General features: G+C 44.1%; 2 protein-coding genes across 3 annotated transcripts in view; both read left to right on the forward strand.

The window, feature by feature from the left end:
- Window positions 1-1,549: 1,549 nt before the first annotated feature.
- On the forward strand, window positions 1,550-3,462 carry FIBIN (fin bud initiation factor homolog). 2 transcript variants are annotated; one of them, XM_076343854.1, is made up of 2 exons: window positions 1,550-1,750; window positions 1,835-3,462. In XM_076343854.1, the coding sequence occupies exons 1-2, from the start codon at window positions 1,577-1,579 to the stop codon at window positions 2,198-2,200; spliced, it is 540 nt and encodes a 179-aa protein (XP_076199969.1). In that variant the 5' UTR covers window positions 1,550-1,576; the 3' UTR covers window positions 2,201-3,462. The 2 variants fall into 2 exon arrangements, with proteins under 2 accessions (XP_076199969.1, XP_076199967.1); XM_076343852.1 differs by having other exon boundaries at window positions 1,550-3,462.
- Window positions 3,463-12,623: 9,161 nt separating this feature from the next.
- BBOX1 (gamma-butyrobetaine hydroxylase 1) overlaps window positions 12,624-18,489 on the forward strand; it is a 45,773-nt gene continuing 39,907 nt past the window's right edge. Inside the window, exon 1 of the mRNA XM_076343855.1 lies at window positions 12,624-12,674. The gene's annotated coding sequence lies outside the window, so the exon portion shown is untranslated. The remainder of the gene's footprint in view (window positions 12,675-18,489) is intronic.

Below are 18,489 nucleotides of genomic sequence, written 5' to 3' on the forward strand. Positions count from 1 at the left end.
GGCCACGTAGTTAAGCCCATTACTGAGCTCCCACTGACCTACCCACTGGTAGCAGGGGCACCTGGGAACAGAATCAGCAGCCAGCCACCAAAGCCAGATACGTGGAGAATAGGGGCCTTGCTGGAGCCTCTCAAGGAACTGGAAGCAAAGAAAGGAGCAGCTTGTGGAGCTCAGCACGCTTGAGCTCGAGAAGAGCAGCTGGTCTCTACAGCAGCTATTTGCTTCACTTGTGCCCAGAAACAGGATAGCTTGTGATTACAGAGTGAAGCCGCTGTGAGGGAAGGGGCTCAAGACTCTGCATTTGAAACGTAGGTGTCTAAAGTCATGGCAGCGTAAGAAATGGTAGAGCCAAAGTCCCCTGAGCCCCACAAGGCTCTAACCTACAATGCCCAGCATAATAGTGAAAAAAGCAGAGAGCTGGCCTATTTCCCAATCAAGTTAACTGTAAGCATCATGGTTATTTACAACATGCAGAAAGTATCAGGATGATACTTAAAATATTTACATTAAAGAGGCGATATAAGTATTTTTGCATGCAAAGCCCTCACAAACAGCAGTGGGAGTTTTAACTCTGGATGACTGCAGGATTTGGTATAATCTCTGCTAGCTGGTGATTTTTTTCTATGGAAGAGGAAAGATGATGTCAAAGGAGCTGGCAACTTTACAGACCCTTTCTTTTTGTGATCTCGCCTTGATTTAACAACTCAAAAATAGTAAAGACAGATTTATACTAGTTACGTGCAAGGTTTGACCCTGCTGTAATCCAGCTACTGGATTAATGTGGAATATTGTTTCATGAAAGAGAAACCCTTAAAATTTTACATAGTCAGCCCCGCAGGACGAACTGTATTTGGATTTTCCTCAAACACATCTGAAATTTTATTTAAGAACAGATTTTGCACTTCATTTCCCCATCTTTACCCTATCAAGGTTTATTGCATTGCACCTTATTCTTGAACCTGCATCTTTTCCCCTTTCAAGTTTTTAATCAGCGACAAACCACGCGGCCTGAGCGACCAAACATGTTTGCAGCTTTGCCAGGTCCCTCCGCCCCGCGGAGCTGCTGTGAAAATCAGACTGTTGGCAAAGTAGTCATTTCTAATGGGAAAATGAGAAAAGCTGAGCAATTGCAGGTTCGGGGGTTTTTTGCTTAATAAGGGGAGAAAGGTGTACGTGTCTCCCTCCCCTCCCCGCGTGGGACAACCCCCGAGGGGGGCGATGCCCGGGGGCGGTGCCCGCCGGGGCCCGGCGGCCGATGCCCGGGGCGGGGGGCGGCCCGGCCCGGCCCGGCCTCGCCCGGCCCAGCCCGGCGCGGCGCCGCGCAGGGGCCGCTTCCTCCTCCGCGCGGGCTGCCCGGCTTTTAAAGGCGGTGCGCCGACACCCGGCCCTAGAGCGCCGCCAGGCCTCCGCGCCGCCGCCCGCGCTACCCGGCCCGGCCCGGCCCGGCCCGCAGCGGAGCCGGCCGTGCCCGCGGGGCGGCAGCGGCGGGGGCCGGGGAGCCCCATGGGGCGTGGGCGGCGCGGCCGGGGGCAGCGCGGCGCCGCCCGCCCCTAGGCTGCCCGCCGCCGGCCGCAGCATGCCGGCAGCGCTGCGCCTGCTGTGGCTGGGCTGCCTCTGCAGCCTCTGCCGCGGGTACTTCGAGGGCCCGCTGTACCCGGAGATGTCCAACGGGACCCTGCACCACTACTTCGTCCCCGACGGGGACTACGAGGAGAACGACGACCCCGAGCGGTGCCAGCTGCTCTTCAGGGTGAGCGAGCAGCGGCGGTGCGGCGCGGCGGCGGGCGGCGGCGGGCTCAGCCTGCGGGAGGAGCTGACGGTGCTGGGCCGGCAGGTGGAGGACGCGGGCCGGGTGCTGGAGGGCATCGGCAAGAGCATCTCCTACGACCTGGACGGGGAGGAGAGCTACAGCACCTACCTGCGCCGCGAGTCCGCCCAGATCAGCGACGCCTACTCCAGCTCGGACCGGTCGCTGAGCGAGCTGGAGGGCAAGTTCCGTCAGGGGCAGGAGCAGGGGGGCCGGGAGGAGGCCCGCCTGGGCGACAGCTTCCTGGGGCTGCTGCTGCACGCCCGCGCCCTGCTCCGGGAGACCCGCCACATCTCCAGCGGGCTGCGGGACAAGCACGACCTCCTCGCCCTCACCGTCCGCAGCCACGGCGCCCGCCTCAGCCGCCTCAAGAACGACTATCTCCACGCCTGAGCCGGGGCAACCCCCCCGGCCGGACCCGGCCCCCCCCCGCCCCGCCGGGGGCGAGGGGCTTCAGACGGCGGCCTCAGCCCCGCCGCCAGCCCCCCGGGAGGTGCCCTTGGGCGAGCGGAGGGCGCGGCGCCGGGGTCTGTCTGGAAGGAGCACCTCCTGGCGCAAATACATCCTTCCTCCTGGAAAAACTTATTTATTATATTTGACTTCCTAAACAAATAGCGCGTTTCTATAAACCGGGAGGTTAGAGGTACGTTTAAGTTAATATCCCATATTTAAAAAATTACCCCGTGTTATATTGTTCATCTTTGGTTACAAAGTGAAGTAAGCTTTCTCGTCTCCGATTCCCTGTCGTCGGTTTATGTATCGCCTTTTCTACTGCGGCTCACCTGCCGCAAACGTGGATAAAGCGTGGCGCTCGCCAGCCACGTCCGGACTCACGCGAAGCAGATGCTTAAATTGCTTTTGTTGTTAGTCTTCTTCAGGGGGAAACCTCTGGCCCTCTATTAACTTTCTTAAACTTTTGTAACTGTATGTATTCTACGCACGTAAAACATTGTTCTACTACGTAACTTAAAGCTGTGATTTCCATTTGTGTTTTGAAAGACGGGAACTATTCTGGCAGGAATTGTACTCTTCCAGGCTTGCTTATCTGTGACTCTAAGCTATCATAACCCCAAGAGCTAGCCAAAGGGGCTCGCATCCTGAGAATGCTGACACAGATTTTTATAGCAAGAAGAAGGAGCCCTAGCAGTGGTTGTAGTTTCAGATCCCAAATTTGAGAGCCGGGTTTCTTAGGGCATGTTTCTAAAGCAGACAAAAAGGTTTAGTCTGTGCCAGCACAGTGACGTTTCTCGTTGGTGCCTTTGTACTTTTGCCAGCTAAGCTATTAATAAAATTATTTGTGCTCCTAGACAATAGCAGAAGTGCCTAGTGGGAAGGAGGGGGAGGATTGTTTGGGTTTTTAGACTCATTGCTACTTAATTGTCAATTTGGGGTAATATGGCTACTAGGTTACAGATACTGCAGGCAGAATCACTGTTCGGATGAAAAAAGTTCATATGTTGTTTTAATAAATATTTGAAAACAATGTTAAAGCACATTTTTTTTTCTTTTATTGTTTTGCTTGAGACGCTCTTGATTTAAAACATGCTGTTGTAATACGTCTTTGCAGCAAAAAATTGCGAGTATGTAGATCCTGCCAAACGAAATAACTTGCTTTTTAGTAAAAACAAATAAAAATTTACAGACATAAGAAGTAAGCAAGTTTCATTAAAAGCAATGGTACAGAAGGGCGCGTAGGGTGGATTTTTTGGAGTTTGTAAGCCTTTTTAAGAAACTAGCAACCTCATGGCACTGGAAGAGAAGGTGTTTGATGCCCATTTGAGGTCTGATCTTGTTAACCCTACTCGCGTTCAGTTACACTTTGGTCTGCAAACCGTCCAGTTGGTAAGTTACTCAGAAGTGCTGTGGGTCAACATAAATCACCTGGGACCAGAGCGCTGAAGGCACCAGGAAATGTCTGATGAAGGTATGTGCTTACAGAACCTCTGGACCATCCAGGCAGCTCACTTTCGCTAAAGGCAGTGAGGTGTAGCTCCTGGCAGGATACTTAAAAGATGTCAACTTGCACCTTTAGATCCCCAGTAGCTTTGAAGATCTGCCTTTCAGGCCCCTGAAAAAACAGAAACATTTCATCGATTGGCTTCAGTGGAACTATACAGTGTTATTTTCAAATATGTTTTCAAGTGAGAAGGCATGATGGGTTCTAGCTCTTAAAAATGAGTTTATTTGTGATACTTTCCTTGCCACTAGGGTTAGATATAACAACAGAGGAGTGAAAAGGGCCATCCGACTCAGTCTTGTGTGTCCACTGTCACAGCAAACTATATAGCATTTCTGGGATGGACCAAGCTCTAAAAGTGCCTGAGGGTTTCATTTACATCCAGTCTCTCCTTTCTCTCTGAATCTTACCAGTTTAGAAGTATGTGCCAAAGATGTCATGTCATTCCATTTGTGCCCAGATGCTTCTTAAAAGGAGTTTTAGTCTCTGCTTACCCACTTTCTGAGTCATTGGTTATAACATGAATTGTAAACATCAGTAAAGAAACTAAAATGGCAGGCCATGCTAGTTTTTTAGCCATATGAGAGCATTATTCATATCCTAATAGAAAAATAGTAGTAGTAGTAGTAGTAGTAGTAATAATGTGAAACACAGCTTCTTGAATATGCTTGTCCTGGTTTCGGCTGGGATAGAATTAATTTTCTTCCTAGTAGCTGGCACAGTGCTGTGTTTTGGATCTAGGATGAGAATAATGTTGATAACACACCGATGGTTTAGTTGTTGCTGAGCAGTGCTTACACTAGTCAAGGACTCTTCCCACGCCCTGCCAGCGAGAAGCTGGGAGGGGGCACAGCCAGGACAGCTGACCCAAACTGGCCCAAGGGACATTCCATACCATGTGATGTCATGCTCAGTATATAAACTGGGGGGAGTTGGCCGGGGGGCGGTGACCGCTGCTCGGGGATGGGATGGGCATTGGTCGGCAGGTGGTGAGCAATTGCATTGTGCGTCACTTATTTTGTATATCCTTTTATCATTATTTTCTCTTCCTTTTCTGTCCTATTGTCTTTATCTCAACCCACAAATTTTACTTTTTTTCCCCCCAATCTCTCCCCCATCCCACTGGGGTAGGGGGGGAGTGAGCGAACGGCTGTGTGGTGTTCAGCTGTCTGCTGGGTTAAACCACAACAATGCTTGAAGCAGCTTGGCTATTCTACTTGCAGTAACAAATTTTAGTCAAGCTCAAACTATCCCAACGTACGCAGCATACTAAGAGAGTAAATGTTTGCAGAGCGCTTACTTTTCAAAGCAGGAGATTATGTGGCCTGTGGAGATTAACAGTATAACTCATTCCGCTCGATACCCCTGTCTGTAAGTTGTCACCTAATGAAACAGAACCATGGTTCTTTAAAATCCACACTAATGCTTCACATGATAAATATGAATATTTTGATAAATATGTCCATTGATTTATGTTTCAGCAAAGTATAAACATTTTTTATGTTTGAAATTGAAACAAAATCAGCATTCTGCTCTAACATCGATTATAAAAGGCTTTAAATGTTCCCTTTCAAAAAAAAAATGCATACATCTGAGTCTGGTCTATGCGTAAGTTCACAGGTTTAGTAAAAAGGGCCAGTCTTACGTGGATTTGATGAAGCCAGTACGAAACTCTTTTAGGACATTTAAATCTACTAGAATTTGATTTATATCATTTTGGCTGGTCTAAGCAAATATATCTATTAAATGTATCCATTAAATGTATCAATTTTGAGTCAGAGCTGATACATTAAATGGCTTTTATAAATCTGCAATGCCTGCAAGAACTGCATGTTTAGTGATACCCAGCAGTTTAAAGTTTTAAATTCAAAATAGTTCTTTAAAAACTATGAAAACTATATTGCAATCCTCTTTCAATCTTATTTTTTCTGCTTTTGCTTTTTTACCTGATAAAACTTATTTAATTAGAAGAGATGAAGATCCTCTGGTTTTAGACAGCCTATTTCAAATAGTAAAGGCCTTTTTATCATTGAAAACTCAGTAAGGATTTTTAAGCAGAGAGCTTTAAAAGGATGATTTCAGCAACTATTTTGACCCAATAGCTCCTCCTGTTGTGTTTAAATATTGCATCAGTATTGGCTCTTTTTTTCTTTTCTTTTTTTTTTTTTTTTTTTAAATGCAGAAGTTCGAACTAAGGTTAAGCTGACTTGGCCTTTTATGTGGTGTTCTGGAGATTTTCAAAATATATATTGTTTTCTGAATTTATTAAAGAGTTGATGGTACTGAAGAGCAGACGACAATGTTTTCTGAAAAAAAAAAAAAATCAAGTAATGCAGCTGGAACAGTCATAGAGAGCTTACTTAATACTTAAGTTTTCTTTGCCACTCAGCCCGTGATTTAACTTGTCAAGAGTCAAAGCAAGGCATTAAGAGACACACCGCCACTCCTCTCCAGGTAGCTTACTTTTGAAGGTGGTGCTCTGCTGTGGACATTCTCACGCCTACTGATACACACACGGAGAGGAGGAAGCTCAGCGTGTGTATATGGAGCAAACCGTGCTGTCTCACATCAGCACTGATAAAACCTGTGCTTGCCTTTTGACAGGTCAATGGCTAGGAATTTAGGGGGGACGTGGTGGCAATTGTGGCTTTCCAAATTGCAACTTCCAAAGTTTCACAGGTTGACCTAGCCAGGACCATCCTGACAAACAGAGAAGTCGCGGGAAGCTTTCAAAAACATGGTAAGCCTCTCAAAAATCCTGTGCTTGCCAAGCTGGGTGTATGAATTGTCTGAAGGTAAGTTGTTGCTGCTATAGGCTGTCACGTGCTCAGACGCAGGTTGCCAAGATGTGTACCTCAGGAGCAAAAAATACACTTGCCTTAGTCAATAGAAACAACCCGGTGAGCTACAGAGAAAGCATCGGCTCTGGTTATAGTCTTACCTAGAAAACGTGTGTTCTGTGGAGAAATTCTATTGGGTGCATCTGCTGCCGTTGGTGTAGCTGCTTATTTAGATGGGCTTCATGCTACTTTACCAGCTTCTTGCTCATGCTTCTCGGATATCGCTTTTGTGATTGGTAAAGAAGTTTTCAGCTAACACTGAAGGTGGTGTTGAGTGAAATGTATTTGACAGCCATCGTTCCTGGAGTAATCTTGTATGTTCAAAATCTGGCCTTTTTCTATCTTTTAAAATGTATTTTTACTTACAGCCCATTGGGGAATTTATTTTCTATTACTTCGATTTTTGGCGAGCCATTAGCAAAAATTGAACAATTTGTGGGTCCGTATTTCATTCCTGAAGTATGTGAAACTGGCAAAAATACTGACCCCACTACATGTCTTTTTAAAAGCTTTTATTAGAATATATATGTATAAAAAGACTATAACTGTGCTTATTTTATTTTCTTCATAAAGTTGTCATCTTGCCTACAAGATCAGTTTACAATTGGAAAAGGCAGAATTTAATGACTAATTCTGTAACAAGAAAAACATATGGTCTCCATAATTATTACGTTTTTAATGATGTGGCTTGGACAGAGTCGTTCATGGCTTGTAGAGTCATTCGTCCTTGAAAACTGCCTTACTTTGGGGAGGTATCGCTGACGGTCTCCAACATGCCATTAACATTCTTTCATAAGAAAAGACAATGCCAAGTGTATCATATTTTCTCAGATGACAGCCTTCCTTAGGCTGTACGTATACCTCTTTTAAGTGCTTAGAAACTGCCTATGTAGTAGTAATTGTTCGTGTCTGAACTTTCTTTGGGGGGAGAAAAAAGTCCTTGGAGAAGGTTGCCTTAGGGAGAGATTCATTATGTAGCGCTAGATATTGGCAAGTGCAGGATGACCGAAAAACCTATGTTTTTGCATCATATTTTCCATACTTTTTCCGTGCTGCAAACATGTCACTGTGACAGGAGTTACCAAGATAAATCAGTTTTAGTGTAAATAATAGAGACCTTACGATAGACAGACTGTCCAAACTGCAAGATGTTTTTTTCTGTCTACTTATCATCTCTTGTCAAAAATAACATGACCAAGATTTTCAGTTTAGTGCTAGGTCCAAGACAATTAATTCAGTGGGCCTTTGGTCTTAGGTTCTCAGCTTTTTTACTTAAATTTATCTAAGAGGTTGTTATGCCTTTACCTGGGTAATGATAAAGAATTCTTTCCCATATGCTTTCTGTGTTGACAGCTCTTTGGTTAACAAAGAGCAGTCAACTTTTCTTAATAGCAGGCTTTGTCCTTTTTTACGAATGTGAACTTGTTTCTAATTTAATGTGATTTAACTGAGATTTGTATTAAAATTCAGAGTAATATGAGTGCATATGTTAAATACCTTGCAAATTATTTTTATGTTTTGATGCTTTCTTACAAAGTAATATACTTATTAACTCTGGATTCTAACAGAGGCACAACAAAACACAAGCTAGTTCATAACTGGGTCAGCACACAAGTCAGGATGCTATTAGGTTTGTAATGTTAAATAGTATCTTGCATATCCTCTAATTTCAGAAGAGTAATCCTAGAAAAAAATGAGTGAATGAACAAGAGGTAAACCATGCTCGGGTTTTTTTCCTGATATGAGCGCAGAGGAATAAACCTGACCGTGTACATCAAGAATGAACTGAAGTTCACCCTGTGCTCATTTACCCTAGAAGCTAATTTGCGACCAGGCCCAGTTTTTGTTTCTAGCTTTTATATTTCTGTGGCAATTAGGGTTTTCAAAAAGCCAGGCATCCCCCTGTGCTACATATATATTGATTTACAGCTCCTATCCTAATCACCTTTCCGTTGTGTCTGATTCCGCAACCGTATGCAGGCTGTGTAATATCTATTTACTTACATAGTCTTACTGAATTTAATATTAATTCCTCTGCATTTCTAAGCTACATTTCAGTCTGCCCTGCCGCACAGACATCTCAGGCCTGCTCTAAGTTGCTGCTTATATCTCCTCAGCACGCGTGCAGAGCTGGAGCTCACAGGAACAGGAAAACATCATTATTGTTGGTATGTCCGACTCCACTGGGAATACTGGTCTAGTTCATAGCTTTTCACTGTCATGTCAGGGTAACAAATGTATTGGACGAACATCAGTTTGCTTCCTAAAGATGTTCTGCTTCTTATGCTCTTTGCATGTTAGCCTGTGAATTTAAATTTTGCAATGCCCTTTACCTACCAATTGCTGCCAGCCTTAAATTCATTTGGCAGTAACTTACTGCATGGACTAGTAGTCACATGGAAACTTACGGCATAACCCCCACGGTATCGTACTTCCCCATATGAATGATAGCAACAGAGTAAAGCCCAAAGGGAATCGGTGAACTGATCTTGCACTACAGGATTCAGCAAAACGGTGTTGTGACAGTAAAAAGGCACATAAATGTACTGTAAAACACAATAAGGTCCAGATTTTCATTATATAGCACTTCTGACATACCTCTTTTAAAATTCTTTCTTTTATAGATACTCAGCAAATACAAGCACAACACTAATGATTCATATTTTGCTGAGTTATGTCATCTTGAAGGCAGTTTGATTTTATTTCCACTTGGATAGGATACTTTTCCACTTGCGTATTATGTAACGCTCCTTATAAAAATAGAGACCCGGTCTTGCAAACACCTTGGAGTGCTCCTGTTACCGAATGAGACTTATGACTGTTTCAGTTCTCACACCCTCCTTATTATGCTTATAATACTTCAAAATGTTCCCCTTTTGGCTTGGAAAAAATCTCCATTCTTGGTCTATGTACAGCTTTTCTTCCTAAGGTCTGAATAAAATTTCTTCTGGTTCTTTTTTTTCAGCCTGATGGGGATTTCTATGTATGCTGATATGCTTAGTTTATGTTAATAACAGATTTCACTCATTAGAAACCTCTAAATATATTATTTAGACACAACTTGATTTGTTTCTCCACACTTGAAACAAATTGATTCACTTGATTCTCCCTTTAATTAGTAAAAATAAGAAATTAATTATGAACGTATACAATATAAAACGTTTTCTTTCAGCCAGTATGTATTTAACAGGGTGTGCACTGGCTCTAAAAGAGAACAAAGAAGCAAAAATACTTGAGAAACCTAGTGTTAATGTAACAGGTTGCAAAGCCAACAGCATAAGAATCAGGAAATTAAAAACTGTCGCTTCTCAAGCAACAATCTAAGTTCAGCATAGGCAGAATATTCACACTGCCTTTTCCTAAGAGCTACTACTTGCAGGTTAGCGATTGACACAAGGAATAAGGTATGTACTCTTCATAAAATATCTACAGGTACAGAATTCTCTTCTTTCCTTTTTTTTTTCTTTTTTTGTAATGAAGAGCAATTAAAACTCTGGAATAAATAAATAAAGCGGTTTGTAAACAGTATATATTTTGTAAACAGTATATATGAAATGATCCCAATTATCTGCCAGACATCCAATCTATCAAATCTTGAAAATAATTTAGAATTTTCAAGCTCCTGGTTTCAAATAATGTATTTCAATAGAGCGGGATGGGGTTTAGTTAGTTATTAGTTTAATAACTAACTAATAACATTAGTTAGTTATTAAAAAATAAAAAAACCCAGGAAGACGGCCATGACAACCAAGAATATGTGTGTTCCATAGAGAAAATGGGGAAAAAAAACCAAGGCAAAAATGTGAAAGAAAGGTGGAAAATGGATTTGGGACCTAATTTGAAAGCAACTAATTCCTACCACTCTTTCCTTAAAAGAAAGTCATGCATACAACTCCGTGCATTACAGCACTGCTTTGGCACGTGAAGATTGTTTTTTATTGAAGATGTTGAATGATAACTACCAACAAAAATATTTAATTTCCTATAAGTCACAGACTCAGTTTTAGCCCTTTTTAACTGCCAAAATGCTTAGACAGTCTCTAAACAGTCATTGAATATTTTCAGTTCTGCATGTACTTGTTTCCATCCAACTAGCCAACTTTTCATCTTTGTGAATGCTTTACTGTCTGTGAAAAGTGCTGCTTAGGCAACGTTTATGTTGAAGGTTTTCCCTTTATTGTTTATACTGAGGCACCAGGACTTTTCTGGGTGCTTTGCAGACCACAGTATGGCCACTGAGTGTCCAGTGGAGCAGGTGCCTCTTGCACAGCTGGGGAAAAGCTTCCCATCAGGAGGACAATAAAGGTTTTCCTTTTCCTTTTTAGTTCAGCTCTTCTTTTTCATGTCAGACATGCCACCAGCTTATGCATACTGAAGAAGGTGGGGATTCCAGTCCAGTACAAGCTGAAAACTTGAAGACCAACATGGGTCGCTCCAGCCAAAAACTGGTAGGTGCTATGTCCCACCGTTGCCTTCAATTACACAAGCCATATTTCTGTCTGTTAGAACCTTCCTCCCTTCAACCATGAGAAACACACCGTTCAAATAAATGCAGCATTAACATATTTGCCAGCCAGAAGGTATCGGGCACTAAATAATGAGGGTATGTTAATGCTGGTTTTAAATTTATTCCCAGGAAGCTCATCTGCCTGAAGCTTACTGCTCACAAGGTTTGTTTGACAGTAAAATCATCTCATAGAATCATTTAGGTTGGAAAAGACCTTTAAGATCATCAAGTCCAACCATTAACCTAGCACTGCCAAGTCCACCACTAAACCATGTCCCTAAGCACCTCATCTACACGTCTTTTAAATACCTCCAGGGATGGTCACTCAACCACTGCCCTGGGCAGCCTGTTCCAATGCTTGACAACCCTTTTGGTGAAGAAATTGTTCCTAATATCGAATCTAAACCTCCCCTGGCACAACTTGAGGCCATTTCCTCTCGTCCTATCGCTTGTTACTTGGGAGAAGAGACTGACCCCCACCTCGCTACAACCTCCTTCCAGGTAGTTGTAGAGAGCGATGAGGTCTCCCCTCAGCCTCCTTTTCTCCAGGCTAAACAACCCCAGTTCCCTCAGCCGCTCCTCATCAGACTTGTTCTCCAGACCCCTCACCAGCCTTGTTGCCCTTCTCTGGACACGCTTCAGCACCTCAGTGTCCTTCTTGTAGTGAGGGGCCCAAAACTGACCGCAGTATTCGAGGTGCAGCTTCACTAGTGCTGAGTACAGGGGCACAATCACTTCCCTAGTCCTGCCCTTGTATGAGAATCACTACTTCTCATACAAATCTGCACCATTAACTTGGAGGATACAGGCAAGGGCCGCTCCATCTGAAACAGCAGGGATGTTTTATGCCATAACTTAGGCTCTGTTTGGCCATAGTCACATTAAATCTTGCCTGTAAAGGCCATCTTTCATATTCAGTGATGTTTGCTGTAGGCTACATCTGGTATATAAAGACCCCAGTTTGGTTTTTTCTTTTTTTTTTTTTTTTTTCCTTTCTCTCTCTCTGCTTCTGTTGTAAGGGCATGTGGCTCATCACACCTGGTGAGGATAGCCAGGACACTCTGTGGTATGTTTCTTCCTAGGTCCTTGCTTTGGTCCCGTGGTCCGAAGAGGGTTCTTAGTCTGATCTCTCTCCCACCAAAAACTGGGAGCCTGAAGTGACTGGGGAGTGTTTGTCACACACAGGGGAGAAGAAGCCACGGGAAATGATGGCTTTTTCCACCCCTTCATCTTCGAATCAAGGCCAAATGCCTTTTCAAAACCCATCCCTCGGTCAAGCGCAAGGTCAGTGCGGTGGTAACGAGGAACTGACCGAGCCCGGTTCTCTCCGCTGTGTTCCGCAGGGGACTAAATAGTTTATGAAAGATCCCCGAACGGAATTCCCGGGGAAAGAGCAGGCGCGGGTGGGCTGCTGCGAGCCGGCGTTACCCGGCGCTGCCCGCCGGGAGGGCGCTGCGGCGGCGGGGTCCTCCCCGGGGCCGGGCCTGCCGAGCCGGGGCCTGCCCTGCCGAGCCGAGCCGCGCCGAGCCCCGCCGCGGGGGGAGCCGGGCGGCGGGCGGGCAGGTAAGGGGAGCCGGGCCGGGGGGCGAGAGCGCGGCCCCCGCCGCCCGCGGTCCCGGCCCGGTGCTGGGGAGCAGCGGGGGCGCAGGGCGGGCGCGGCACCCGCTGGCGGAGCCGCTAACGCGGGTGCGGCCGGCAGCGCCATCGGCCCCGACATCCTCCCCGGCCCCACCCGCGAGCGGGGGCGCGGGAGCGCGGGCCTCGCGTCCTTCGCGCTTCTCCCAGGGAAGCGTGTAGTACGGCGTCTGCATCCCGTCTCCTCTGCAGAAGCTGCCTGCGTGAATGAGCTGCTTTGTCATTTACTCTAATTACGCTAATTTAGAAGACTGAAAGCTGGAGTGGGACTGAAGCCTGGCCCCCAAACGGGAATCCTTCAGGCAGTACCTCTTCCTGGGCCTTCATACGCAGTTATATGTGGACGCGAAGTAATGTAAACGTGCAGAGGTTTTTTACCTTTATGGTACTTATTTGCTTCTTTGTGCCTGTTGTCATCTGAGGTAAGAGCATCAGGCAAATGTTTTCCTGCACAGACTCTTTGGGACGCTTGTTCACAAGATTCAGCCTTGCAACCAAAGGCGGTACGCACGCTGTATTTAGTCTGGAGTTAGTCTTTTTCTGAAGTTTGCATTATTTTTTGACTCGGGCAATGCTTGCAAGATAGAAATCCTCAGTTCAAATTGAGGCCAGTTCGGGCTTTTCCTTCAGTTGTCTAAGTTTTTATGGATCCGTGTTAAATTCTGCTACATCCTACATGGAGCTGGTTACCTTGACCAGCTTCTGATGCAGCAAAATGGTTTTAAGGCACGGCTAAAATTTGGTTATGATACACTAATTATACCCTTCATTTCTCTGCAGCTTCTTAACCTTGTGTGAGGAGAACATATTATCTGAAGTAGCTCAGCTGTCTTAAAGTACCATTACCCAGAATTAACTTTTAAGCAGCTGTGCAGGTAAAGCTAATAAACGTACTGCTGATGTCAGCAACCAGGGGAGTCTGGATGATGTCTTGTGGGGTGAGGTTTGAGGAGACTGAAAGAGACAGATTTTTGAGAAAGAGAATAGTGAGAACTGGAGAACTGGGGAAGACTGAAAGCATGGCCTCCAGGTGATGGGGATCGCCTTAAATTGTAATTGCCTGTCAGCATCCAGGCTGACCCTGGTCGTGCTGCTGAGGATTATGAGTGAATAATGACAACATGGACAGAAAATCCTTGAGCCTGGGATGGTGTTCACATGGGATGGTGCGACTCATAGGAGCTGTTGGTAGTATTTGTTTTAAATGATGCGAATCTGAGGTCTGATAACTGAGAGCGGAGTTACGTATGGTGTTTTCCAGGTTCATGCAGATAACAGTAGTTCAGAGACAAGAAACACGGAGACCTGTGGTGCAGAGAATTTGTTTTGCATTATCAGTTGCTCTTCAATTTGACCACGGTTATGAGCATGCTAACTCTAGGTGAACCAGTGAGTTCTGTTTCTAGTTTAGTAGAGAATGCAATTTCAAGTGTAGAATAGCAGCACAGGGATAAGTGTCTGCCTGAAAATTTTGAGGAGGCAAGGGGATAAAAACTCCTGGAACTCTTGGTGGTAATTTAGTCTCCATTAATTTGAGATTAGCATCCTACTTTTATTGTAAAAATGAAAAAAAATGAAATAACAAGGCAAACCTCTGTCAAGAATTGAAAAACTGTACTGAACACGGTAAGAGAATCCCTGTTGTGTGATTGATTCTATTAAGCATCTTCAATAACCTCCTAGAATAAGAGATGTGTTTTCTGCAGTGGCCTGGCACCATCAGCACCAGGCATTTGGATTTGTTTTTCTTACCAGCAGCTCAGCTGTCTTGGACTCCAGGTTTTTTGAGACATAAAGTCATATTTCTCTAGCATTTAATATCGTGTCTTAACATAAAGGTTTTGTGAAAACAGCGGTATAACCCAGTAGTTATAGTTGTGCAAATCACTGAGCAGGAATGGAAATGGTCATTTTGCCCAGTTACACCATTTATAGATACGCTTACTAGTGAGGGGGGAAGAATGTTTTCTTTGTCATCGAGTGGGAAGGTAGTAGTTGGCTTCTGTGTGGTACTTTTAAGCGTGCAATTGCAGGATTTTCCGAAGATGATATGAACGGTTCCGAGTTCTTCACTGCCATTTGCAGGCTCACCTTAATGTTCTATATGTGCTCAAGGTGCAGAAAAAGGTAAAGAAAAATCACTTAGAAATCAATTAGAAATCAGGAATAACACACAGTTTCCAGACAAATCCACCCAACCTATGGATGTCTTTCCTTACAGTGCCCTGGAAACATCAGATCCATCAGACTGGGGTTTCTTGTTCATGTGGCAGCTAGGGGCTTGCTAGTGCTACTTGAGGAATATTTCATCCCAGCTCTATGCCTTTTGTCATCCATTGTTCCAGGAAGGAGGAACGCCAGCACCGGGCTGCCTTTGTCATTCCAGCAGGAGCTGGTAGTTACCCTCTTCCCCCTTGCTGGTTTGGAGTGCTGGAGGCTGGTAGTCCCTGGGAGGGTCAGAGTGGCTGGGTGCTGCGTCTATGACCTGCAGCTGGATAGCCTGACCATCCAGGTCTTGCACGGTGCAGGTGAGAAAGAGGGGGCTCGATGTGCCTGACACTCACCTGGCACAGAGGTCCCAGCTGGGAAGGCTGAGCACCGTAATAGAAGTCATGACAAATCCCCGGTTGGTGTGAAATGCCTTATTGGAGTAGTCCGGTGAAGACATGCCGGGTGGCCTCTGTGGAGAACTTGACCCAGAATACTCTACCACCCCACTGATGCAAATTGGAAAAAATCCTACCAAAGGGAGAAGTTTCTGCTGTGATGCTGTGTGTGGGGGACAAAAACTAGACTGGCAGATCTGTTTAATTTTTGTATCTAAGAAGAAAAACATCTAGAGGGCATGCTGTAGCAGATATTTTAAATCATTGTCATCTGGGTTTTCATTTTAATAATGACACCATTAAATTACTAACTCAGGGAAAACAATAAACAGCCCTTTTATTGTTACAAGTTTTCTCTCGGTACGTGGCTAACCCAAACAATTGCTTCACAGCAAACACAGAAACAGAAGTTTAATGCAAACACTGCGGTGTATTTGAAGAGTAAGTGCTTAACTTCACCACAAGGGAAATCTTTTTGCTATAACAATTTTTACAGCCTCCTCTTGCATAACCAGCAAACTGAATAATACTAGGGCTGGAGGGCCCGATTCTCTCCTAATTAACAGTGGTGTTATGCAGGTACAAGTTCATTGACTTCAATAAATAGACATAAATGAAAGAGCTGAATATGTCTGGAGTCTTGGGGCAGAGTAACAGTAGACAAAATAGATCTGCATATTAAAAAAGCTACATATGATGATTTTTATTAATATTGAAAAGTGTCCAGTGGAATCGTTTCCTACCCTAAACGTATCCAAGGCTCCTGCTGCAGCCTGTGAAGGAGATCCTCCCCTCTGCGGCATGCGGTGCTGTTTCATATTCTGGCTATTAGGACTGGGAGTGTTTCAAGGGACTACTTTGTGATGAACAATAGGTTTGACTGATGACACTAAAAACTGAAGTCTCGTGGAACAGGGGTACCACTGACAGCAGTGTAGGCTTTCTCTGTCTGGTAGTAAAATTTAGGGCTGCCACCATCCATGATTCTCCCAGCAGCATCGTGTTTAGTGAATTGTATGTAGCAATGGTTGTCTGTAAACAGAAGCATCGGTTAATCATAAAATTAATGCCATGAAAAGTAGTCTTGCTGAATGTAAACACTGATGGTGTAACATCCATGTTGGAGCTAGTTGCTGAGGCTCTTTTCGTAGTCAGTGGAGAGAAGTAAGAGTTCAGTTCCTCTCATCCTAAAGCAGGTTTCTGACAAGGTCAGCTGAATTGTGGCCCAGATGTGCCTGTTTGTTAGTTAGGAGTGTTAGGGACAGTGCGTATGATGTTCAGGTGTGGGTCACTACGGTACATGTCCGAAGTTAGGCGAGGTGAACCCTGCTGTACAAGCTTCTCGCATCAAAGCAAAGGTGCAAATTCCCATTTGGCTTATGGCCTTTGCCATTGTAACATAAATGACATGTAACTCACCTCAGTAGCTTCCAGAAGTTGTTTTTTTTTTTTTTATATCTAGAAATTGTGTCTGGCAGGATTGGTTGCATCTGGTTTTTTTGTATTGACCTTTTGTTCCAAAGCATTTACAAAACTTGCTGTCATGGATTTAGAAGAGATTCTGCTTGACCTGCATTTTGTGTGACTGAGTTATCTATTACCAGGTGAACAAATACCAGTTAAGCAACATCTGTTATAGGAAGACAATTAAACTCACCTCAATTTCTTGCCGTAAAAGAAAATTCTGAGATGTTTTTCTATTACCACGAGTGTTATGAGGAGTCCCTTAGAAGCAAGTTCCTATTTCTTAATTGAATGGTAAAATAGATGCCTAGAAACCCTTTGAATCTGGCAAGCTTCGCATAGGACTTTAAACTTAGTGACGAATCTTTCCTGAGAGACAGTCATAAAGTAAAGGCTAAATATTTTTCCCTGCCCCTTGTTTTGCCATTTTGAAGAAAAATGTTCATAAGTTCATATACAATGTCTAGGTAGTTATAACCTCCATGCTAAAGTTAAAAGAAGAAGAGCCTTTGCTTAGGTTAGACACTAAGCATGTGAGTAATACTTAAATTATTTGGTAAGCCACTTAAGTAAGATTAGAAAATGGTGTACAAAACCAGTACATGAACTACTGGATGGATGGATGTAATGAATGCATGAAATACATTATGGACAAACTATGTAATGAACTATTTAGGTGGGTGTATTAAGTATATCCAGTTGTCAGAAATTCCCCTGTCCCCCTCTGGTAAGCCGGAGGAGCTTTCCGGTGGCCTTAAACTTCAGAAGCAAATTCTGGTTCTCATGGTCTTGTCTTAAGCAGATACCTACAGGAGTACCTACTTATATTTAGTACACAGAGAAAAGCATCCGTATCCCCAAAGGAGCTGGGTAGTTGGTTCTGGGAAGAGTGCTCTGTGCTTGAGTTCCTTATACTCTGAAAGACAGGTGGAATAAATTGATCTGACCATTTATGTTGCTTATATGCTTTCTAGTGGTGTTCTTAAATTCAAGTGGGTGTGAGTGCCGTGCTTTGTGCTGGACACTTCAGCATTGTCCAGATGTCAGGAATTTTCTGATCTTGCTTACCCTATCATGCCTTACAAGTTTTCTGGTGTGCAGCTATCTGTTCACCAATCTTAGGTAAACTGGATAAGGGGTATGTGTGAGGGTACTCAGTTCTGCCTTCATCATGCTGACTTTGGATATGGGTAGTATTAGCATTTTAGGGATTCAGATAGCTTCATATGCAGAAGGTCAAGTATCAACAGCCTCTGAGTTGCCTAAGCAACTAGGCAATGGTTTTGTGACTTGTGCTCCTGCATCTTAATTGTCCTAATTCCATCTAAACTGTATTTTGGTTGCTTAAGTGTATTTGTGGATCTGACCCATTACCGTCAGGTAATCCACTGCCTTGAACAGCGAACTACCCTGAAACCAGTACAGATGTAGCAAAAGTTTACAGTATGTTAAAATGGTCGTTCTCTTTTTTTTTTTTTTGGAAATTCTAAAGTTTCGGTGTATTGGAAACCTCATTGTCTTCCAGTACTTGTCTTTTGTTTCAAGAAAATTAGAATAAGTATCCAATTATCACGTGTTAAAATCCCTAAAACATACCACATCTTTGCAGTCATACGTAATAAAACTTTGTCCAAGAAATCTCAGAAGGAGACTGCAGCCAGTCTTGCTGTGTA

Source organism: Aptenodytes patagonicus, chromosome 7 (genome assembly GCF_965638725.1).
Source record: "Aptenodytes patagonicus chromosome 7, bAptPat1.pri.cur, whole genome shotgun sequence".
NCBI lineage: Eukaryota > Metazoa > Chordata > Aves > Sphenisciformes > Spheniscidae > Aptenodytes > Aptenodytes patagonicus.